Raw genomic sequence first — 24764 nt, 5'->3', positions numbered from 1 at the left:
AGCTACGCTTTTCGAAGGGTCTCCACGTGGCAGCTCACCACTCTTTTCATCTGGCTCACCCTGCTCCTTACCTGGCAGGTGCCTGCATTTCCCGCTCTTGATCTACTCTGGGTCCCCAGTTCTTGGCAGACTTGACAGTGGCCCAGCTTCCTAGGTTGTGATCCAGGAAGGGTGTTAGGCCTTCTGAGGGCTGCAGGTGTCTCATCCCAATTGTGTGACTATGAGAATGTCACTTCCCTTATCTGAGCCGTAGGACGCCCTCCCTCAGGCCTGAGCAGTGACCCAGCCAATGTCCTTAGAAGGGAAATGACAGGGAGTCTGGGATGTCACCTAGGTGTGCCCCCTGCACCAGTCTGTCCTGCAGGGTGGGACACTGGGGGCTCAGGAGAGGCCTCCAGGGGCAGATGGTCCTGCTGGCAGTGATGGGCACAGAGACCCTGGGTCGGGTGAGGGGCAGGGGAGGGGCATCTGCTTTCCAGAGAGAGACTGGCTTTCAGAAAAGCCTGGAAGTGTACCTGCAGGGCAGGGACTACAGTAGAGCCCACACACAGGGAATTCATGTTGAATGCCTGCTCTTGCCAGGGCCGATGCATCCCAAGGTCAATGTGAATCTTGTGAATTCTTCCCTCCCCACCAGTAGGGCCCAGAGGCTGACCAGGAAATTCTGGAGCAAGACTACTGACTATAGACTGTGGCTCTAGCTATTACTAGCTAAGCGGCTGGGTTGAGGGACTTAAGTCTCTGGATCAATTTTCTGAACTGAAGAATGGAAATAACAGCATTGTTGGGAGAAGCAATTCTGTGGGCATGAATAGAAGCTACTTAGGAGTACGCCTCATCCTTAGCAAGTGCTCAATAATTGCTAACTGTTCTTATAAGCACTCTCTTTTAAGAGGAGGAAACTGAGACAGAGGTGAGGTCACTTGCCCAAGGTCACACAGCTGGTTGGGTGTGGGTGGGGGTGGGGGGTAGTGGCAGCGGGACAGAGCTGTGATTCAAAACCAGGTCCATGTTGGAATAAGGACAGGAAGGGAGCTGAGAGAGGGTCCAGAGCCACTGATAGTCAGAAAGAGTCATAGCAGAGGTCCAGTGGTCTCCTGTGGGTTTCTACCCGCTAAGAGTTAGGGACCAGGCTCCTCTGGGGGCACATAACTGTTCAGTGGGAGGGAAAGGAGAAGCTGAGCTGAGGTCTATCCCCAACACCACCACCAATGAGCTGCATGGCTTCCCTGAGCTTCAGTTTCCTCTTCTGTGAAATGGGACTAATTCTACCTTCCTGATATCAGGGTTAGTAGTGTTGCTTGTAAAAGATCATTTCTCTCCTCCCACACCTTCCACCAGCTCCTGCCGGCCAGAAGAGGATGAGGCAGCTTGCCCAACCCCCTGGGAGGTGGACCCAAGCAGGGCGGGACAAGGCTCTCAGGAGCACTTGATTAAGGGCAGAAAAGCAGAAGTGACAGGGTTTCCCAAGTCCTGGAGGACGCAATTCCCCCCACTTCCCCTCCACCTGCCATCGCTGCCTGAGTCCGCCTGCCCACATCTGCTGCTGTTCAGGAAGCATGAGGCCCCCCGGGGGAACACTTGAACACCTCGTCAGGACCGGGTAGGTCTGGGGACTTTGGACACTGGGGACCACAGCCAAGAAAACAGTCAACGAGCCTGATGGGTATGAGCCTAGGTCTCAAGGTCTGCCGTTCCCCGGCAGTGTGACCCTGGGAAATCTTCACCTCTGTAAGCCTCACTTTTCTAAGCTGTGAAATGGGAGTAATAATAATATCTGTGAGACTGTCCTGAGAACTGAATGAGAAAATGCAAGCTTACTGCTTGCCATCGTGCTTGGCTCAGAGTAAACACCCAGTGAATGGCAGCTGATTCCTTATCCTTTACAACAGTCAATGCACACCATGGTACACAATATGACTTAGAACCGGTTTTCCATTCCAATATCATTTAAATTATTAGCTATCATTTTAACAGCTATCATGTTCTGAATATGAATTATACAATAGAAAGCTTAGTCCCAAATTAAAATGCCATCAGGGGCTGGGAAGACCATAATTCATCATCTGTAATCTCAAGTGGGTCCTCAACCCTGCCCAGCATGTATATAACTTCTCTAGTTCATTTACTCGCTGACTCTCCTGGATAAATACTTTACACCTTCTTGTCCATCTTCAAACTTCCATCAACTCTTCCAGCATTCTCACCATCAATGCTGATCTGGCTTCCTGCTACCCTGAACAAACAGAAACAAACATGTAACAGTCTACAAATATTTACAGAGCACCCACTATACATCAGACAGTATTCTAGGTACTTGGTGTATATCAGTGATCAAAAGAGACCAAGTCCCTATACTGGTGAAATTGATGCTCTCATGATAGATCATGGCTGACATGGTACTTGCTATGTGCCAGACACAAAACGACCCTGTGAGGTACCACTTAGGTTGTACCATTTTACAGATGAGTAAACTAAGGCATGTAGAAGTTAAGAAACTTATCCAAGGTCACACAGATAGTGAGTGGTGAAGTGGGGATTTGAACCCAAGCAGCCTGGAGGTCACTTCTGCTTTTCTGCCCTTAATCAAGTGCTCTTGAGAGCCTTGTCCCGCCCTGCTTGGGTCCACCTCCCAGGGGGTTGGGCAAGCTGCTCTGTTCTGTGTGGATCGGATGATGCTGATACATATGCACCTACACTTTGCCTGTCCATTCATCATCACCTGTACCCATTTTCTCTGCCGTCCTACCTACTACTGAGGATGAAAGGCCCCTGCTCCTTTCTAAGACCAGCCCTAGCTTCCACGCCCTGCCACCCACTGAAGGATATTACTCCAGGGATCCTCCCCTTCATCACTGTCTCCGCTCTTGATTGGATCCTCCATCTGCCAACATGCTAGACTTTGTCTAACTTAAATGAACTTGGTCCCATTTCCCACATCAGCTACTATACCATTTCTCAGCACCTTTACTGCACAAATGACCTAAACTGCTGTCTGCACTTATGTCTCATGTTCTTCTCGGTCCAGTCTTCCATGGGTCCACTCTAGCTAGGTTTTGGCCCAACATGCCTCCAAGCTGCCCTTGTCCTCATCACCAGTGACCTCCAGGTGGCTAAATCCAATGGTCATTGCTCAGCCCTCATCTTTCTTGACCCACCAGCAGCACTTGGCACATTGGATCACCCCCTTCTTCTTGAAACACTTCACTGACTTGGCTTCCCAAGCCCCATTTGGCCTGGTCTCCTCTCAATCTCCTCCTCACCTCCCAGCCCATGAACTCTGGAGTGCCACGAGGGTCCGTCCTCAGCTCTCTCCTTCCTGGCTACATGCAGTCTTAAAGAATTTCATCTTCCCCATCTTTAAAGACCATCTATCAGTCCATGACTCCCAGCTTTCTATCTCCCGCCTGGTCTCTCCTCTGAATCCCAGACTGTGTTTTCAATCACACACGGCAGTTCTGCCAAATGGCTGAATCGGTGTCTCAGTTTCCCCTCTGCCCCCTCCACTCAAGCCTGTTTCAACCACAGGTTTCCCGTCTCAGGAAACATCACCTCAGGGCTTTCAGCTGATCAGGCACAGACCTCCCTGCCGTGCTGACTCCCCCGTTCTTTCTCTCCCACCCACAGCCAATCAATCAGTCTGCCAGTCCTGTTGGTTCTTCCAACAAAACGTATCCAGAACCCGGCTGTCCTTACTATTCCTCTGCTGTCACGCTTCAAAGGAAGCTCTATGAGGTCAGAAATTCTCTTCTGTTTTATTCATTCCTGTTTCTCCAATGACTAGCACATAGTAACTGCTTAACAAATGTTTGTCAAATGAATAAATAAGAGTATAATAGAGGGGAAATTTTCCTCAGATCAGCTGGTCCACTCTCCCCATCCTCTAAATTATAGAGGAGACACTGAGGTCTATAAAGAAGGAATGTCCAGGGTCACACAGTGAGCTGACCAAAACTATGAAGTCAAGTGAAATAGCACCTCTCCCTGGGACTCCCTTGATGGCTCAGATGGTAAAGAATCTGCCTGCAATGTGGGAGACCTGGATTCGATCCCTGAGTCAGGAAGATCCCCTGGAGAAGGGAATGGCTACCCACTTCAGTATTCTCGCCTGGAGAATTCCATAGACAGAGGAGCCTGGTGGGGCTATATACTCCATAGGGTTGCAAAGAACTGGACACGACTGAGTGACTAACACACCCAGCACCTCTCCCTATTTCTCTCTTGTGCATTTTCTCTTTAATCTGTGCTTCTCTCCCCATGACTCTTTCATTCCCCTGCACCAGTTGCCCTCACAGGACATAAACAGCCCAGATACATATCCTCAGTAATCTGGATTCTTTTCCTGATAACTCAGTGAGAATAGTCCTGGGGAAGGCTCTGATTGGCTCAGCTTGGGTCATGTGGGTTTGGGATGGGTTACTCTGATTGGCCCACCTCTGTAGCTAAAGGGGTGGAGCCTGTTAACAGTTGAAGAGTTTTTAAGACAGGACCCCTAGGGAAACAGGCAACCCTCCAACCCTCCTGATAGAGGTTCCCCCGACTTACCTTTATGCAGGTGGAGATACTGGTACCTGGGGCTCCGCAAGGCCGTTGCCCTGCTGCAGGCCACCTGGATTACCTACTCCCAGCCCGTCCCAGCCAGCTGTGGCCAGCTGCTGACCCAGGTCCTCCTGTGTGGTTCCCTGGCCCTTGCTGCCACGAGTCTGACCTACTGCTGGCTGGCGTCCTCGCTGCTTTATCCTCTCGGGCCCTCGGCCGTGGTGGCCACTGTCTGTGGCCTCCTGGCCTTCCTGGGGCTGGTCCTGGTGCCCCCCGCCCGCTGCCTGTTTGCGCTCAGTGTGCCCACGCTGGGCACAGAGCAGGGCCGCCGGCTTCTCCTGTCCTGGAGCACCGCCACCCTGACCGTTGCTGTGGTGCCCAACATCCTGGCCAACCTGCGTGCCACTGGGCAGGTGCTGAGGTGCGTCACGGAGGGCTCCTTGGAGAGTCTGCTCAACACCACCCACTGGCTGCAGACAGCATCCCAGGCCCTGAGCCCTGACGGCCAGGTGGGCAGCCAAGGCCTGACGCTCCAGGCCCAGGGCGACAGCGCTGCCGCCTTCCGGCTCCACATGCTCAGGGTCACCCAGCAGGTCCTGGAGGACTTCTCCGGCCTGGAGTCCTCGGCCCGGATGGTAGCACTGGGGACCCAGAGGGTGGTCACTGGGCTCTTTATGCTGGGCCTCCTGCTGGACTCGGCCTGGTACCTCCACCGCTACCTGACCGACCTGCGGTTTGATAACATCTATGCTACCCGGCAGCTGACTCAGCGGCTGGCAGAGGTCGGAGCCACCCACCTGACGGCCTCCCCTCCAGCCTGGCTGCTCTGGGCAGCCCGGCCGAGGCTGTCCCAGGCGGAACTGCTGAGTTGTCTGGTGAGGCTAGGGCTGTTCACCCTGCTCCTGATGGCCATGGCGGTGACGGTGGCCATGGACTACGTGGCCTTCCTCCTGGCGCAGGCAGCCGTGGACTGGGCTCGGGAGCTGCCTGCTGTGCCCGTCACGCTAACCATCAAGTACAATGTAAGTGCTGTGACCGGAAGGTTTGACCAGAGTCATTTCCTTGAGGGAAACGATTGCTGTTGTTGTTTAGTCGTTCAGTCGTGTTGGACTATTTGCGACCCTGTGGATTGTAGCCCCCCCAGGCTCCTCTGTCTATGGGATTCTCCAGGCAAGAGTACTGGAGTGGGTTGCCATTTCCTTCTCCAGGGGATCTTCCTGACCCAGGGATCGAACCTGCATCTCCTGCATTGCAGACAGACTCTTTACCGTCTGAGCCATCAGGGAAGCCTAAGGGAAAGGATAGGGTTTGTTAAACCCTTGACTCATATGGAATTTTACTTGCCTGCAGGTCTTTGTCCTTGGATAAGCATGAGATCCAGAGGCTTTGGCAGATGAATGCATTTAATTCTCAGGACAGACTAAAGCAGTGGGTTCTGTTTTCACCCCTATCACTCTGGATACTGATACCCAGAGACATTCACAATAACTTGCCCCCCAGAGTCACTCCTCACATGTGACAGCATGTCCCAGCCTCATTTTTCTCATGTGTACAAACTGGATCAGTCCGCCTTACCCTACAATATTACCATGAGCCTTAAAAAGTGGTGGTCTCTGGAAGTATCTAGTAGGCTCCATGCCACATAGGAGATGTTTAATAAATAGTGGCTATTATTAATATCTCACATCTATAGATAATAGACTAGAGGTGACTTTACCAATGGTCAAGATCAGGAGTCCACCAACAATAGCCACAAGCCAATTCTGCCAGCTTGCTGTGTTTGTAAATTGAGTTTTATTGGACTCAAATTAGCCATGTACATATATTGTCTATGCCTGCTCTACGAAGTTGAGTATTTGCAAGAGGGATTGTATGACCTGCCAAGCCTGAAATATTTACTATTTTAATAGTGGTATATAAAATACCATCTATTTACTATTGGAAAAATTTACTATCTCATCTACTTTTGTGATTTTTAATCTTTGGCCACAAATCCTTTTCTTTTTAATGGTGAGATCTCACACAGAAGTCCATTGTGTAAAACATGCCAAAATATCAGACTCTGAGCTAATAATATTCGTAGTTAATATTTATTGAGTACTTATTCTGTATGGGTTTCCCAGGTGGCACTAGTAGTAAAGAACCCACTTGCCAATGCAGGAAACATAAGAGATGTGAGTTTGATCCCTGGGTCGGGAAGATCCCCTGGAGGAGGGCACAGCAACCCATTCCAGTATTCTTGCCTGGAAAATTCCATGGACAGAGGACTCTGGTGGTCTACAGTCCATAGAGTCGCAAAAAAATCAGACATGACTGAGCATGCACATACATATTAATAGAAGCAGGACATTGGGACCCACCCTAGCTGGGACCGATCCCTCGATGGGCTGCATGTAACTCTCAATGTGACCTTAGGTTCCCATCTTTTAAATGAGGCTCTTGATAGAATCAACCTCATACAACTGTTTATTTGATGAATTAGAATATCTGAAGTATTCACTAAAGGCTCAGAGGAGAGAAAAATGCCTGTAGGCATGAATTGGCTTTCTCTAAAGCATTCTCTGCAAAGAGAGTAATAATAATAAAAAATAGCATTCGTCCAGTGCTTTTCATTCAGCAAAAAGCCTGTTTCTGATTCCTGATCTCATTCGGCCCTCCTCAAGCTCAGGAAGTAGGGGTTACTTCTGCGCCCACTTTGCAGACATGCGGGCAGGGAAAGTTGGACCCGTCCAGCCCAGAAGCATCTGTTTGTGGGGGAGGGAATGGCCGGGGTGTCTGCTGACTTGACCTTTCCCTCCTTTCTGAAGGCTGCGTACACCATCCTGGGCTTCCTTCCCTTCCTCTTCAACCGGCCACCTCTGGAGAACCCCTACCTCTCTGCCCACAACTCCTTCCAGTGGGAGCTGCGCTTCACTGCCCCAGGCTGCCCGCTGCTGCCCGCCCGGCACCCGCACACGGCCGCGCCCCTGGCTGCAGGCGCCCTGCAGCTCGCGGCTTGCTCCACGGTCCTCCTGGAGACCTACGCCCGCCGCTTGCGGCACAGCATCGCTGCCTCCTTCTTCAGGACCCAGGAGGCCAAGAGGGTCCGCCACCTTCATGCCCGCCTCCAGCGAAGATATGACAGGCACCGAGGCCAGCCGGAGCAGCCGCAAGACGCTTCCTCCTGCTCCTGACCCCCAGGCCGGGCAGCAAGCGCCCAGCACAGGTAGACAGACCTGCTGGACACCTGGAAGGACATGGAGCAGTGAGACTGAGGGGAAGGAGCTTTGGCATCACCCAGACCTGAGTTGTAACCTTGGTCCCTCTGCTGCCTCCCTGCGTAGCCTTGGGTAGATTGCTCCCCTCGCTGAGCCTTGGTTTCTGTAACTGAATAAGGACTGCATAGCAACAATTAATGTGACCTGCTTTGCGCATGGAAACGTAGCAAGGATGGAATGAGACGGTGGGCAGCAAAGGCCTGGATAAACAGAAAAGGATGATGCACAGTGCAGACAAGCTTCCTCTGGGCAAGTCGGGGGGCATCTGTCCAGGTTGCCTGCTGCATCGGCTGCTGTCCCCTGTAGTTGGAGACTTTGCACCCTGATTATGTCTGAAATGCCCCTGGAACTTATCTGTATGTTCCTGAATCCTCTGGACTTATTTATAGTCATTAAAATTTTCTCAGTTTTATAAATATATTGTATTTATTAAACTCTAAATTAGATTGTTATTCCTTTCCTTCCAGTTCCTTCAGGGGTTTCCAACCTAGGGTTGCCAAGTTTTGCAAATAAATGTACAGGATACCTGGTTCAATTTGAATTTTGGATAAACACCAAAATAGGTTTTGTATAAGTACATCCTGAAGATACTTACATAAGACCCATATTTGTTGTTTATCTGAAATTCAAATTGATGGGTAATTGTAGTTTATGGCCACTACATCCCTATCAAAATTATAATACCGTCACAACTCCTTACCCTGTGGGCTTGGTACTCCCTGTCTTTCCCTCTAGGTCATTTTCTGCCCTTCTCTCACCTGCTCCCTTTCCCAGGCATCTGACCTTTAGTGATTCTGTCATTCCCTTGACCTCTGACCTCTGGTTGGGCTCAGCCAACAGCATGTGCTGGCAGGAGGTCTAACGTGGGAGCGGGGAGAGAGGTCAGGATGTTAGTCCGGGAGACCTCCTGGCAGAGGCCCATGTTCCCGCTCTGGGTGATCCCTGTCCCATGGCTGCAGTTCCTATGGTGTTCCCAGAGGTGCCAGTCTACCAGGTACAGGTCTGTGGGGGCGTCCCCATCCTTCCCTTCACCAAGTCCCCGCCTCTCTGTGTCTTCATTAAACTCTCCTAAGTTATCCCTTTGAGATCTCTTTCCTGCCTGGGTTACAAATTCTTGACCGAGTCAGGCTCTCCCTCGCTTGCATGGGCTTAAGCTCCCCAGAGGCTGGCTTGCACCTCAGGGTGATGCTTTTGCTATTCCCACATCCTGGAACACTCTTCCTTCAAGCACGGCCGGCTTCTTTGCATCACTGGGACATTAGCTCAAATATCACCTCCTCAGAGAAGCCTTCCCTGACTATTCTACCTAAAACTGTGCCATCCCACCTATCACAGGAGTTCTCCTCTATCACAGGAGTCAGCAAGCTCCGATCTGTGGGCCAGATCAGGCTTGTTTCCATGAATAGGTTTTATTGGACTTTTGATACACTTATTTAAGTAGTCTCTGACTTCCTTTGCTATGATGGGACATATGAGTAGTTCAGACATGGTGTAGGAAATCTGAAATATTTATCATCTGGCTCTTTAAATAAAATGGTTGCTGACCCCTGATCTTTCATGTCAAATTGGTCCATCATCTTTATACATAACTCTACCAATATCCTTTATTGTCTTACATATGCATTTGTATATTTAGCTCTCTCCTTTTGTTTGTTTGTTTACTTTGTGTTTCATGACATGCCCACAAGCATGCAAACTCCATGCTATCTGTCTGGTCTTCCACAGTTTTCCTAGCATCTCAAGCAGAAGCTGAGCAAGGGCTCAGTAATGATTACCTAAACAGCCAGATACCTGGCGGTAGAATGTTTTAAAATACTTGCTTATTCACTTATTTGGCTGCACTGGGTCTTAGGTGCATGCGGGATCTTTAGTTGAGGTATGTGGGAGCTAGTTCCCTGCAGCAATCGAAGCCAGGCCACCCGCCTTGGGAGCTTGGAGTCTTAGCCACTGGACCACCAGGGAAGTCCCAGGAGGTAGAATTGCATTCTCTCTGGTCTCAGCTCCTTCCTGAAGATCTGGGGCTTGCAGGAGGGGACGGTCAGGCCCTGGAAGCAGGCTGAGTTTGTGGCCAAAGGGGAAGATGCTAAGCAGTAAAAGCACATCCCAAGTCAAGTGTTTCCACTTAAACAGCCAGTATGTATCAGACTCCAGCCATCAGCTTTGCGTGCCAAGGCCAGCTCCCTCAGGACCAAGCATGTGGTAGAATAATGCCCCCCAAAGCGGTCCACGCCCTAATCCTCAAAACTTGTGAGTATGTTACCTGACATGGCCAAAGGGGTTTTGCAGATGTGACTGTCAAGGGTCTTGAAATGGGGAGATATCCTGAAATATTGTGTGCGGGGGAGGGCAATGTCATCACAATGTCCTTATAAGCGGGAGAAGGAAGGAGAGAGTTGGAAAGAGGGGACATGATGACCAGAGCAGAGGTTTGGGTGATTTTGTTGTGAGGAAGGAGCCGTGAACCAAGGAGTGTGGGCAGCCTCTCGTCCCAAGCTGGCAGAGTAGGAGAAAGCGGGGCTGTGGGTTCCCCAGGGCCAAGCACTCCTCTCTCCCCTGATGGCCTCTGCTCCCCTCCAAATTCTGGCTAGAGTGGATCTGGGGGGCACATAAATCCTGATTAAGTATCATAAAGCCATGAGTTGTCTTTTGTTGTTGTTTATAACAATAGCAATTTAAAAAACAAAACAGGAGTTTGCAATCTTTTCATCATCATTCCTAAACATCTAAAAAAAGTTTTCTTGCTTCTGAGTCAGTTTCTAGGTCTTCCTTTGTGTGCAATCTGAGTAATGGGTAGATAAGGTCACGTACACACTCCTGTATTCAAAGTGGATAACCAACCAGAACCTATTGTATAGCACGTGGAACTCTATTCAATGTTATGTGCCAACCTGGAGGGGAGTGGAGTGTGGTTACATGTATATGCCTGACTTCAAAGCTGGCTTAAAATTCAACATTCAAAAAACTAAGATCATGGCATCCCCTCATAGCAAATAGATGGAAAAACAATGGAAACAGTGAGAGACTTTATTTTCTTGGGCTCCAAAATCACTGCAGATGATGACTGCAGCCATGAAATTAAAAGATGCTTGCTCCTTGGAAGAAAAACTATGACCAACCTAGACAGCATATTAAAAAGCAGAGACATTACTTTGCGAACAAAGGTCTGTCTCATCAAAGCTATGGTTTTTCCAGTAGTCATGTATGGATGTGAAAGTTGGACCATAAACAAAGCTGAGCACTGAAGAATTGATGTTTTTGAACTGTGGTGTTGGAGAAGACTCTTGAGTGTTTCTTGGACTGCAAGGAGATCAAACCAGTCAATCATAAAGGAAATCAGTCCTGAATATTCATTGGAAGGACTGATGCTGAGGCTGAAACTCCAATACTTTGGCCACCTGATGTGAAGAACTGACTCATTGGAAAAGACACTGATGCTAGGAAAGAGTGAAGGCAGGAGGAGAAGGGGATGACAGAGGATGAGATGGTTGGATGGCATTACCAACTGGATGGACATGAGTTTGAGTGTACTCTGGGAGTTGGTGATGGACAGGGAGGCCTGGCATGCTTCAGTCCATGGGGTTGCAAAGAGTCAGACATGACTGAGTGACTGAATTGAACTGATACCCTAATACAAAATAAAAAGCTTGAAGTTTGAAAAAAAAGAAGAAATATGAAACTAATTTGATCTAATTTGAAAAGAACTAATGTGACCTGAACTGGGTGCCCTCTCAGTTAGGGTTTGATTACAGATTAAAGAAAATTCCTTAGATATTTTAAGCCAGGAGATATTTAACACAGGGAATGAGTCCTTATGAAAGGTTGGAAGTACTAGAGGAAAGGACTTCCAGGAATGAGGGTCCAGGGCTGCCTTAACCAGGGAACTTGGCTCTGGGATAATCAGGAAGGTAAGAAATCAGGAAGCACAGTTCAAACTGCTGGCTCTCAGGATGCACTATCTTAGCTGTGTCCACGGATGAGAAAGATGCCTCTGTAACCAGAGCCAGGCTGCATGTGGGAGACTTGCCCCTCAAAAACATGGATGCCTAGGCTTGGCCTTTCAACTCCCAAAATACTAGTCCCCTAATACTGAGATCCCTGCACCTCCAGCAGGGCTACCACAGGCGCACCTCTAGGGGAAGTGGTCCAGTGGTCCATAGCACGGGCCACATGAATAATGCATCCCCAGGTGAAGGGCTGAGCATCCCTACCTTGCATGGCTGTACACAGTGATCGGGCTTTCTGGACACTGCTTACCAACAGAAATAGAAGCAATGAAACTGCAACTCTACTTTTACTTCACAAATTGCACGTGTATTCTATATAGCCTGAGCAGTGTCTGATTCTGTGCAACCCCATGGACTCTGACCCAGCAGGCTCCTCTGTCCATGGGATTCTCCAGGCAAGAATACTGGAGTGGGTTGCCATGCCCTCCTCCAGAGGATCTTCCTGACTCAAGGATCAAACCCATGTCTCTTACATCTCCTGCATTGGCAGGTGGGTTTTTTTACCGCTAGCGAGAGAACCCCAATCACACTTGAATCAAATCTGTAAGGGAGGCTGAGAAACAGATTTCAGTTTTCCAAAGACTGAAAAACTATACTCCGAGAAGACATGCCAAAATAATGACTTTGAAACTTCTTTGACCTCAGTCCACACAGGAAATACCTGTTTCTTTGCAACTACACACACACACGGGCTTCCCCAGTGGCTCAGTGGTAAAGAAACCACCTGCAATGCAGGAGACCCGGGTTTGATTCCTGGATGGGTAAGATCCCCTGGAGAAGGGAATGGCAACCCACTCCAGTACTCTTGCCTGCAGAATCCCATGCAGAGGAGCGTGGCGGGCTATAGTCCATGGGGTCACAAAGGGTTGAACATGACTGAAGCAACTGAGCATGCACGTGTGCACACGTGCGCACACACACACACACAAACTGAAATAAAAGTTTAATGAAAAGCAGTTTTTAAAAATTATTTATTCATTTGTTTGTCTGTGTTGGGCCTGAGTTGTGGCGTGTGGGATCTTCCTTGTGTCATTCGGGGTCTTTTGTTGTGGCTTGTGGACTCATTCTTCTCATGCAGGCTCCAGAGCATGCAGCCGCAGTACTTGCCCCATGTAGGCATGGTGGCTCCCCAGCACGTGGGATCTTAGTTTCCTGACCAGGGATCAAACCTGGACCCCCAGGGAAGACCCCACGTTTCGTCTTAATTTGTGCAACGCACTTTGATATTCTCTATCCTGTCCTATTCTGTCCCCAGTCCATGTAATCATATCTGATTCTGTTCTATTCTAGCGCAGTCTATTTATTCCATTCTGGTCTCCTCTACTCCACTGAATGCTACAGGTTAATGTTTTACCCAATTGAAAACCCCGTTGACAAGGAGGGTTGATTGGATATTAGGAAGAAGAGTGGATTGGGTATCATATTTGCCCTAGAGATGGATACTTTTGAGATGGGAGGCAGGCAGGTTAGAAATAAGAGGGAAAGAGAAAATATTCATAACGTTGCTGCCTGGAGGATGAAATACTGAGACACAGAGATGAGAAAAGGGGGTTTTGTGGTGCATTACCCCCCTTGGGGTAATTCTCCAGAAACGCCACTAAAAATAAAATTACTTTCCCTTTCACTCTACATTGCTACCAAAGTGTTTATCTGAATGCCAGGACTCAAGGCGAGCTCAGTGAGCTGGGTTCCCTGCAGTCACATGTCATTACAGGAGGAGGACACATGGGTGGAGCTTCAAGCCAGCACCTCTGATCCGTCCTTTAATGGAACTGACATCCAAAGGCACATCCCAGTGGTTGGGTTTTCACAAGGATGGAGAACAGAAATCCTGCCATCCACCCCTTCCACCCCCACGCCCTCAGCTCTGGCGTATTTTTCGGCTGTGAGTCAGCAATTGCACTGAGCTGGCCACGCTCCAGCCACTCTTCCACCCACTCCCCAAAGGTGTTTGTCCTCATCCCCGAGGAGCACGCTGGTCTCCCACGACACCCAGCCCCCATCACATCCATTCCCACAAAGCTGCCTTGTCATTTGCGTGGGCAGTGACTCACCCACACACTTTTTAAAAATTTCCCAAGTGTTACATGAACTTTTGCCCCTATAAAAATGAGAGCATTACAGATAATAATAGCTAGCATTTGCTGGGTGCTTGCAATGTGTGGGGAGTTTGCTAGTAAATGCTTAACAACTGGTTCTTTAAGAAAAAAAAAAAAGCCCTCATATACAGTGTTTGCTGATTTCCATGGTGTAAATACTCCTACCATGTGATTTCAAGCAACCCACATGTTGTCACTCGAAGAGGACTTAAGAAGAGATGACTGCAACTAGCTCTCATGAGCTGGCTCCAGCACGCCATCAGATGTGCCCCAAACTCTATAAAAACCCCCATGTACATCATCTGGATTAAACCTCACAGAAGTGTATGAGATCAATGGTATTGTTATCTTTTTTTAGAGGCAAAGAAATTGAGATTCAGAGAGGTTAACTGTTTTCCCCAAAGTCACACATCTAACAAACAGCAGAGTCCGGATTCAACCACTTGGTTAGTAGCTGCGTGACACTGAACAGATCACTGTCTCTCTGTACGTCGTTTTCCGTCTCTTTCAGTGGGGCTAACAGAACTTTCCTCCTATCCATGTGAGACACACATGGAAAGAAGCATCTGGCCCAGTTGAATAGACGGAATTCACCAACATTTCATGTGCTGTGTGCTGTACTGCGATAAGTTGCTTCTGTCCTGTCTGACTCTTTGTGACCCTATGGACTGTAGCCCACCAGGCTCCTCTGTTCATGGGATCCTCCAGGCAAGAATACTGGAGAGGGTTGCCCTGCCCTCCTCCAGGGGATCTGCCCAACTCAGGGATCAAATCACAATCACGTCACTTACATCCCCTGCACTGGCAGGCAAGTGCTTTACCACTAGCACCACCTGAGATGTCCAACATTTCTTACATTTACTCAACAAATATTTATTGGACAACTCTGTATATTAAGCCCTGTGCTGAGGTCAGTGGTAAAAGGGACACACGAAGCTCCTTATGGAACTTTACATCCTAGATGAGAGACTGGCAACAAACAAGGAAATAAATTAGCAAGATAATTTCACCTGGAGACTCGTGTCACAAAGAGGGTGGTGAGCAATCTTAGATGGGGTGGCCAGGGAGAGCCTCTCTAAGGAGATAGCTTTTGATTTGAGGCCTGAAGGATAAGCAGGAGCCAGACCTGCAAAGAGAAAGGGAAAGGACATTCCAGACAGGAAAAGCTGCAAGTGCAAAGGCCCTTAAGTGGTGACAAGTTTGATGTTTCTGAAGGACAGAAATGATGAGGAGGAGGTCATCAGATCACTTGTCTGAGGCTCAGCTCCTTTCAGGACACCCACCGGGCTCCCTGCTGGGTGCCCAGCCCAAAAGCACGGAGCAGAGTGAAGGCCAGTTCCAGCCCTCCTGACAGTCCCACACTTTACCTCGGGAGCCCCTTCCTCTTTGGCCTAGAGACTGGGAAACACAGGGCTGGAACCTCCTTCTGTCTTCTATCCCAAGAGCCCTGTGACATGAGCAAAGGGACCATTGTCATCCTCAGTCTACAGATGAGAAGCCTGAGGTTCAGAGAGGATTATGTGATTTTTCCCAGAGTCACAAATGTGAAAGTTGACCTTTCTCCTACCCTGACTTCAAAGCAAGTCAGATGGGGGAGGCAGTGCTAATTTCCCTTGACTGAGATGGTGGAGAGAGCCCTGGGGTCTCCAGCCGGAGACGGTGAATGGTCCAGGGACTTGGAAAGCTGGCAGCAGCCGACGCCCTCTGCTGGCTGCCACAGGACTATCCTCGGGATTAGCGCCAGGAGGAAAAGGTACCAGGTAAGGCCAACGACTCTGCTGCCCTACCTCACTACTGCTGCTGCTGCTGCTAAATCGCTTCAGTCATGTCCAACTCTGTGCGACCCCATAGACGGCAGCCCACCAGGCTCCCCCGTCCCTAGGATTCTCCAGGCAAGAATACTGGAGTGGGTTGCCATTTCCTTCTCCAATGCATGAAAGTGAAAAGTGAAAGTGAAGTCACTCAGTCGTGTCCGACTCTTTGCAACCTCATGGGCTGCAGCCTACCAGGCTCCTCCACCCATGGGATTTTCCAGGCAAGAGTACTGGAGTGGGGTGCCATTGCCTTCTCTGTGCCCACCTGGAAATGCCAAGGTGATCCTAGACATGAGTTCAAGTACTGGGTTCCAAACTCGGGTCAAGGACTGGGCGACTCTGCAGCATCAGCTTTCAGGGGCTCTTGTCTCTTCCCTGTTGATCTGAAGGAAGCCAAGGAGGGTGGGAGAAGTCTGTGAAACACCAAGACCACCTACCTGTGCTCAGGTCTCAGACCAGAGGTTCTGCATGCAGCAATAAACAGGAGTGAGAGGAAGAAGGCTCCCTCTTGTAACACCATCACCACCATCGGACCACAGATGGCCCCAGTGTGTTCCTCCCATGACTCTCCTAGAGTCTTCCCTCCCTCCTTCCCTGTCTCTCTCCCCTCCCGTCTCTCCCTCTCTCTCTTTCTCTGCCCCACCCCTCCCTTCCACTAGAGCTGGTTATATAAGAATATAACCTCCCCAGAGCTCCCCCCACCAGCAAGATTTCTTCATGATTCATTAACTAGAATTAGTCTCTTGCTTCTTTCCGCCCTGAGCACTGGGAGGGGAGATGGGACTAGCAAGACTGGCTGAAATGTTTTTCAAAAAGATGGGTCACAAAATGTGGATCAGGAACCAAATTAACAGATGGCAACCAGTCTTTCTAAAAAATAAAATAGAATAGAAAATACCAGCACACGTTGCTCATAGTAAGTCCAAGCATAATTTTGTAAAAATCGTTTCAGCTCGTGTGTGTGTGTGTGAGTGTGAGGTATACTGAGATACTATATAAAATTTATTTTCTGTGGATACTGGGTGAAAAGAAAACTAGTAACTTAGAATTGTTTGGGATAGAATTGATGATGGACAAATAGAATGACCAGGAACTCTGCTTAAATGTCACTTTCTTGGGGATGCATTACCGTGACTTCCCTGATGGTCTAGTGACTAAGACTCTGTGCTTCCAGTGCAGGGGGTGTGGGTTCAGTCACTGGTTGTGGAACTGAGATCCCACTTGTACACGGTGTGGTCAAAACCTAAAATAAAAAGAAAAAAACTATGGCTCTCCAACTCACACTGCTGTAGTATCTTCAAAACTCTTATGACAAGTGTAATTATCTGTTTGCTTACTGTCTTCCTCCCTTACTACACTGTAAGTGCTAGGAAGCCAGGGACCAAGTCTTATGTGTTCATAGGGGCCCCCTAACTGAAATGCCTTCAAAAGGGCAGGGTCTGGTGAAAGGTTTAGAACCAGATAGATCTGGTTCCAACACCTACTTTATCTCTACTGTCAATTAACACCAAGTAGATCACTTCATCTCTCTAAAACCCTGTTTCTACATCTGTAAAATGGGAGCAATCAAGCCACTTGGCCTAATTCTAAGTTGACTATTCATAACAACAACCCAGCTCAGTCCCTAACACAACAGAAGACCATTGGTACACATGTGTAAAATTATTGAATGGGTTTCCCTTCCCACTGTGATAGTCTTTGCTTTCTGATAATTGAGGACAGTTTGATTCACTTGTGTTCTGTTATCATTATCTAACAACCACCCATGTTATAAAGCTCATGGATTGTGTGTCAGAAATTTGAACAGGGCAGAGTGGGGATCTAATAATACTTTCCCCATAGGACACAGAGAGTATAGAATTACATATTTGTAAAGCACACAGAGCATCGCCAGGCAATACCTGGTGTTTCATACACATTAGTCATCATTTGTGATAAAGACTGATAATGGGGACAATGGAATCTTGGCTGGTGCTCCCAGAATACTCCCCTGGCAAGTTCCCTCTCATTCTTTCTTTGTCCATTTATCAGATTTGTAGACAGAGCAAGCTCTTCAGAGAAGAAGGGGAAGAAGAAGGGGGAGGAGAGGGATAGAGTGATAGATAGATGGATGATAGATAGATGGATAGACAGAGAGAGAACTGTAACTACCCATATATCCGCCCCTTGCCACAGTCAAGCCCAGCTAAGTGTTTCACATGGGTTTTTCCCACATCAATCATGTGAGCTTCCCAAGGACACTCCGAAATGGGTTCTATCATTATTATCCCATTTCACAGATGAACAAATAATTTTTAGAGAGCATAATCGACGGATCGTCAGCAGCAACAACTGTCAGCATCTGCTAGGTGCAGGCAGGAAGCTAGGCTCCCTGGAAGCAGCCTCTATGCCCCTTATGAAGCTTAGTGTGGTCCCACCTTCAAGGAGCTTCCTCTAATGAAGAGGCAAGTCCTTTCATTCATTCAACTACCCTTAAGCATCTTTTCGGCAGCAGGAACAGAGCTTAAGATTCCTAACAGGTCTGTGCCCTGTGAATGGCACTGTCTAGACGGGAGAGATTCTTGTGGGGCGGGGCACCCTCCAAGAATTTACAGGTCAGCTTCAGGAGGAAGGAAAGAAAATTGGGAAAAGTAAGCAAGAGAATGAAATGGCAACCTACCCCAGTACTCTTGCCTGGAAAATTCCATGAATGCAGGAGTCTGGTAGGCTACAGTCCATGGGATCGCAAAGAGTCGGACACGACTGAGCAACTTCACTGGTTCACAAGCAAGAGAGAGTGAAAAGGTGACAAGGAGATGAGACGTTTAGGAGGAGACAGGAGCAGCCCAAGCCCAGAGGAGCAAGTAGCTTTCCTTTCCCGCAGCTCTGGGTCTCTGATCCCCATTTGTCAGGATTAGGGCTGAGGTTTCTGCCAGGGAGAGCAGGATAGGATCCCGGAACTGTGTTGGGAAGCCAGCGGGTCTCCGACTCCTCCCCTACCCCGCCGCCCCCTCCAGGTCCAGAGGAGATGCTCCCGTAGAGAAAGAAGGGAGGAAGCAAAGCCCAGGGTAGGGACGCGCGAGCAGGGAGCACCGCTCCTTTTTCAACTTCCGTTCCCCACCGCACCCTGCGTCCCCCATCTGACTTCGTGCGGTGCCAGGAGCTGGTGGAAAGAACTGGTGCCGGGCTGGGGCAACCGGAATGAGCCAAGTGGCATTAGTGGAGAGGACAAGGGAACAGTAGAGAAGCCTGCCTGGGGGGTTGGGGGGGGGGGTCGTGCAGAGCCGAGAGAAGAGGTTAGAAGGGCAAAGGATCGGTCAGTCCGCGCACCGAGCTTCATCGACTGGATCCCCGAGTCTAGAGTCCTGAGCCTCCAGAACTGGAGAGGAAAGGTAAGAACTGAGCGCTCCAGCAGCTGGTCCTGAAGGAAGCGGCATTCGGGTGCCCGGTCCCCTGCTAGAGCGCGACCCTACAATCCAGAATGCTCTGCTGCAGTCAACCCCACCCTGGGAGCGATCGCGCCAACTGGGCAGCACAAGCCTAATTCCTGATGCCTCCGAGTTTCCAGCGTCACAGTGGCAGTGAGACCCTGCCTGGAGTTGGAGAAACCAGTTAAGCTGGAGACAGCAGCGAGACCCGCCCCTCCTCCCCGGGACGCGCAGCTTCCTTCAGGGAGATTCTCCCAGGACACCTTTGCACCTGGGAGTCATTCCAACTCGCTGCTGCCTTCGCGGGGCAGCGCGGACCGGGGCACATGGAGAAGCCCACCGAGCACTCTGAGAGCGCAAACTCATCGGGACCGAGCTTCATGCCCCGCCCCCCACTGACTGTCCAGGCAGTGACCCTGACCCTGGTGCCCCTCGTGTGCGCCGTGGGTGTGGCAGGTAATGCCATGGTGGTCCTGGTGGTGGTCCGGAGCCGCCACATGGTCACGTCCACCAACTGTTACCTGGTGAGCCTGGCCACCGCGGACCTGCTAGTGCTCCTGGCGGCTGGAGTGCCCGCTGTGACCGAGGCGGCCTCCGCCCGGGTTTGGATCTTCGGCCACGCCGGCTGCCTGGGCATCACTTACCTGCAGTACGTGGGCATCAACGCTTCCACGGGCTCCATCACCGCGTTCACAATGGAGCGCTACCTCGCCATCTGCCGCCCTCTGAGCGCCCAGGCTCTGTGCACGGCGGCGCGGGCCAAGCGCATCGCGGCGCTGGTGTGGCTGGGCACCGGCGCCTACTGCGTGCTCTGGCTCTTCCTGGTGGACACGCGCGAGACCGCGTACGCCGACGGCGTGCAAGTGCAGTGCGGCTACCGCGTGTCGCGGTCCCTTTACCTGCCTGTCTACTTCCTGGACTTCGCGCTCTTCTACGCGCTGCCCCTCGGCTTGGCCACCGTGTGCTACGCGCTAATAGCGCGCGTCCTCTTCGCGGGGCCGCTGCCTCCTGGCGACCCCGGACGGTCGGGCTCTGTGCACCAGGGCGGCCCCGCTGGCCAAGGGCGCTTGTCTTCCAACGGCAGGAGGGGTGCCTTCCATTCCCGGAAGCAGGTAGGGCCCTCCTCCCCCCGCTCTTTCAGACCCTGTACTGAGCCTGCAGCAGATTGGTGGATGGCACCTTGGGCCCTTCTGGAGTCAAAAATGTAGTGAACAGATTAGTGGCTCTGTCGTGTCTGACTTTGCGACCCCGTGGACTGTAACCCACCAGGCGCCTCTGTCCAAAATCTTTAGGCAAGAATACTGGAGTGGGTAGCCATTCCCTTCTCCAGGGTGGGGATCTTTCCCACCCAGGGATGGAACCCAGGTTTCCTGCGTTGCAGGCAGATTCTTTACCGTCTGAGCCACCAGGGAAGCCCTCTGGAGTCAAGCTCAAATCCAGGTCGTGACACTTATTGGGCTTGTTTTGGGAGAGATCACTTCTGCCTTTCTGAGCCTGCTTCCTCTCCTGTTGTACGAGATAAGGGCAATGTGGAGCACTTTGGAGTGCCCACAGAAATGGAATAATTCATTTAGAGTTGATGTCACAAATTTGGGCTTTCCTCGTGGCTCAGATGGTAAAGAGTCTGCCTGCAGTGCAGGAGACCCAGGTTCGATCCCTGGGTCGGGAAGATCCCCTGGAGAAGGAAATGGCAACCCAGTCCAGTATTCTTGCCTGGAAAATCCCATGGACAGGAGAGCCTGGCAGGCTACAGTCCATGGGGTCGCGAAGAGTCGGACACTAAAGGCTAAATTCACGTTGGTTTATTATTAAACTTCCTCAGTGAGTCCCTCCACCATACCCGTTATTCCCCTTCTTCTACTGATGAGGAAAGTGAGGCTCAGAGAGGTGAAGTCACTTTCCAAGACAATTCCACACCCTCTGGTGCTAAAGCTGCTTCAGTGGACAGTCTGAAAGCACAAGAGGAGAAAGGATCCTGGGGAGGAATCCAGCATTTACTGAGCGCTTGCTGTGTGCCTGATTATCTGATGGTTCCTGAAATCACTCCTGTTTGGGAGGTTTACTACCTGAATTTACAGACAAGGCAACAGGCAGAGGAGACAAGGGAGTGACCAAGGTGACACAGCAGGGGACCTGGGAGCAGGAACCCAACTGCCCATCCCTGTATCTTCACCCCTGTTCCAGCAGTTTCACCACACCACAGGGTTTCCAGAAATGGAGGTGGGAGGAGCACTCTCTGGGTCCAGCTGGTCTTTATCTTCAGCCTTCCACCCTGACCCACAGCTCGTGTGGAAGGCAGAGGCACCTCGTCCTGGCTGAATCACTCCTGAGCCAGGCAAGAACCATCTGTGCCATCTCCCTGCCTCTTGGGATGGGCACGCTGTTGGGGGGCTCTTCCAGCTGCCCCCAAAAGACCCTTTGGCCCATCCTGCTTGCAGACAACTTAGATCAAAGTAGTTTTTAGAGGGAAGGTGGCAGGACACGGGCTGAGCAGGCCTGAAATAGAAAGTTTAGGTTCCAGACAAATGCAACTCCTGCCCTCCCACTTATTTACTACTGTTACTGCTCTCAGGCTCAACCTGGAAGGACTGGGATCAAAATCCTGCCTCATCTATGCTGTAGGTGAAACTTCTAGAAGTGAAAAGAGTATTCTAGACCTAGGTTCTGGCCCCTAGCTTTGTTAATGTCTTGCTGTGTGGCTTTGGGTAAGTCACTTCACCTTGCTGAGACTTGATTTCCTCCACTGGAAAATAAAAAATAATTATAGTGTCTATCTACCTCAATGGATGGTAGTGAACATAAATCTGACATATAGTAAGTGTTCAATATATGGTACCTATTGCTATTGTTTTGTTGGGGCATTTATGTTTTATTTTTATAACGTTGAGTTTTTACACCAACTCCATGATGTATCATATGTCATCATCTCAGAGGAAACTGGGTCACAGAAAGGCTGCCCAAGGTCACAGAGTTGGTAAATGACAGAACCAAGATTTGAACCCAGGAAACCTGGCTCCAGAGCCCACCACCCTGCTGGTATTTCTCACCCAAGTGAATGTAAAATAGAATGGAACAGGATCTGAATTTGGTACAGTCAGAAGTCAAGACCTTCTAGGGAATTCCTGTGATTTTTCATGGTTCCTGGAGAATATTGTATAACATGAATTTATTGACTCAGCCAGAGCCAAGCCTCTTAGGAGAGGAACTAAACTCACAGACTCTAAGAAGTAATCCTACGCTGGAAAACCAGGCTAGCTTGATGAGAAAGTTGTCTCTCCCCTGTTCCCCAGAGCTGATTGAATGTATCCAGGGTTTGCTGGTCACAGAACCGGTGACAGGACTATTTGAGCAGTTGCAGCTCATTAAGCTCATTAAAGACTATTTGAGCAGTTGAAGCTCATAACGTTTGCCGCCGTGTTTTGGTCTCTGGAGAGATCACTGAGGACTCCAGGGTCCGGGGCTCGTGTGCTCTGTTAGCCTCCGCAGTGTTAGTGATGTCCCGGCTCCCTCGACAGACGCCCCCTTGTGGCGATTTCATTCCGGAATTTAGAAACTGCATCTTTTGAAACACCTTCCAGTGTGCACTCCTCTTGGAGGCTTCATTTAGTCTGTGCTTTGAGGGAAGTGCTGCGGAGATCTGAAGATTCAGGAAGTGAAGAGGAGGGAGCAGGGAGAGGCAAACAGGTGGCCAAGAGCAAAGGCAGGAAGGAGAGTCAGAAGGGAGGGGGCAGGGTGAGTTAAAGAGCCAGAAGGAAGCGTGTGGCTGGGTCTGTTGGGGAGAAGCGACTGGAGAGAGGGACAGTCCGAGGCCAAACAGCTGGTTTGCGGTGGAGCAAGGATTCTAACCCAGCTGTGCCTGCTCTGAACCTCACGCAGTTGCAATAGTGGTAGTGGAGGTTATGTTAGCAGTAGCAGCAGCAGCAGTAAACCCACAATAAACCACAAAAGCACCTCTCATATGCCTGGCACTATTCTACATTCTTTACTGGCATGAACGCCTTCAGTTCTGGTGTCCACCTATGATGACAGCAGATGTCCTGAAGCTCAGTGGATGAGTGAATTTGCTCCCAGTATGTGGGAGCCGCCCCATTCAAAGGCTTTGGAGGTGGATTGGAGCTGGGAGGTTTCTGAAGCCTTGAACAGAGCAGAGGATGCAGAGCGGTTTTCTCGGTGAGGATGGAATTGAAGTGAGGATGTGCGTGCAATCACAGATTGGCCAGGCCCAGACACTCTTGTGTTACAGAGCACCCTGGAAGCCAGGATTCTCCCTGGGCACCCATGCGTTTCTTGTTTTCCTGTCTCACTCGGCAGATCACCAAGATGCTGGCTGTGGTGGTGGTCCTTTTCGCTCTGCTGTGGCTGCCCTACCGCGCCCTGGTGGTGGTGAATTCCTTCCTGAGCCCGCCCTACCTCAACCTTGGCTTCCTTCTCTTCTGCCGCCTTTGCATCTACGTGAACAGCGCCATCAACCCCATCGTCTATGCCCTCATGTCCCAGCGTTTCCGGGAGGCCTTCCGTGGACTGTTTCAGTGCCACATGGCCCGGCCCAAGCCCCCGCCCCAGGAGGCCAGCCCTGTTTACAACAGGGTCATCAGAGACTGTTCCCAGGGCAGACTGGGCTCTTAGAAGAAACCAGGGGACGTGATGTCCAGACAGGAAGGGGATCCTGCCGCTTCACGGTGAGACCCCCCCCCATTTACCCCTGTTGAGGTGAAGGGGTCTCCATGCATTTGAGGAGACATGGGTATTGGAGGAGAGAGTGGTGTCCAGGGCTGTTCGGGAGAGGTGCACAAGCTGAGCACTACACCACCCTAGGGATCACTATTTACATCACAGACAGCCTAGATTTGTGTGTTTAGTAAAACAGTTTCCCAGTTCAATAAATATACAAATCTAAGAGGTGCTCCCAAATATTTATTACATGAATAAATGAATGAATGAAAACGAAAGTTGCTCAATCATGTCTGACTCTTTATGACCCCATGGACTATACAGTCCATGGAATTCTCCAGGCCAGAATACTGGAGTGGGTAGCCTTTCCCTTTCTCCAGGGGATCCTTGCAACCCAGGGATCAAACCCAGGTCTCCCCCATTGCAGGTAGATTCTTTACCAGCTGAGCCACAAATGAATAGATAATGAATAAAAACAAGTTTTAATCCTAATACTCAAGACCCGTTGCTGAGATCTGGCTTCCAGTTTGAGGAAGATTTGAGGTCCAGATTGTGACTTGTTCTTTGTTGGCAACAGAAATTATCTCTGCCTAAGGAAATCAGAAAGGAATTGGTTGGAGCTGGAAAGAATCGTAACCAGGATAACTCCAGGGATCCACCTGGCAGGAGTTAATTGGGCAGTGACTTCATGGCATCCATATCAGAATGAATCCACTCCACCTAGACCAGAAGTAGGATGGGTAGCTTACTGGACCATCATTCAATGGCTGACACTGACGCAGGCTGAGTACTGCTCGGTTCCAGTGGGCACCACCCAGCAGTCTAAAATGGACAGATCCCATGAGGTTGTGCAGTGCACACCTATGTGAATGTGTATGGTAGACCTTAATGGGAATAGGGTTGTTCCCCAAAGAAAAATGGAAGTGCTTGTTATCAGGAAAAAGTGGTATAGATGTCAGGAGGACCAAACAAA

General features: G+C 50.0%; 2 protein-coding genes across 2 annotated transcripts; both read left to right on the top strand.

The window, feature by feature from the left end:
* Window positions 1-1559: 1559 nt before the first annotated feature.
* On the top strand, window positions 1560-8179 carry OCSTAMP (osteoclast stimulatory transmembrane protein). The gene is made up of 3 exons (XM_055543271.1): window positions 1560-1603; window positions 4556-5561; window positions 7347-8179. The coding sequence occupies exons 1-3, from the start codon at window positions 1560-1562 to the stop codon at window positions 7710-7712; spliced, it is 1416 nt and encodes a 471-aa protein (XP_055399246.1). The 3' UTR covers window positions 7713-8179.
* Window positions 8180-19500: 11321 nt separating this feature from the next.
* LOC129625125 (thyrotropin-releasing hormone receptor-like) lies at window positions 19501-24497 on the top strand. The gene is made up of 3 exons (XM_055543270.1): window positions 19501-20232; window positions 23432-23799; window positions 24369-24497. The coding sequence occupies exons 1-2, from the start codon at window positions 19501-19503 to the stop codon at window positions 23744-23746; spliced, it is 1047 nt and encodes a 348-aa protein (XP_055399245.1). The 3' UTR covers window positions 23747-23799; window positions 24369-24497.
* The last annotated feature ends 267 nt before the right edge of the window (window positions 24498-24764 follow it).

The sequence above is a fragment of the Bubalus kerabau genome, chromosome 13 (genome assembly GCF_029407905.1).
Source record: "Bubalus kerabau isolate K-KA32 ecotype Philippines breed swamp buffalo chromosome 13, PCC_UOA_SB_1v2, whole genome shotgun sequence".
NCBI lineage: Eukaryota > Metazoa > Chordata > Mammalia > Artiodactyla > Bovidae > Bubalus > Bubalus kerabau.
This window is presented reverse-complemented; position numbering and strand designations above follow the sequence as displayed.

Excerpts from the sequence above, each read along its gene's own strand:
- LOC129625125 (XM_055543270.1), top strand. The coding sequence starts at position 19,501 with ATGCCCCGCCCCCCACTGACTGTCCAGGCAGTGACCCTGACCCTGGTG. Across the intron at positions 20,233-23,431 it reads CCTTCCATTCCCGGAAGCAG|ATCACCAAGATGCTGGCTGT; the intron begins GTAGGGCCCTCC and ends CTCACTCGGCAG.
- OCSTAMP (XM_055543271.1), top strand. The coding sequence starts at position 1,560 with ATGAGGCCCCCCGGGGGAACACTTGAACACCTCGTCAGGACCGG. Across the intron at positions 1,604-4,555 it reads GAACACCTCGTCAGGACCGG|GTGGAGATACTGGTACCTGG; the intron begins GTAGGTCTGGGG and ends ACCTTTATGCAG. Across the intron at positions 5,562-7,346 it reads CGCTAACCATCAAGTACAAT|GCTGCGTACACCATCCTGGG; the intron begins GTAAGTGCTGTG and ends TCCTTTCTGAAG.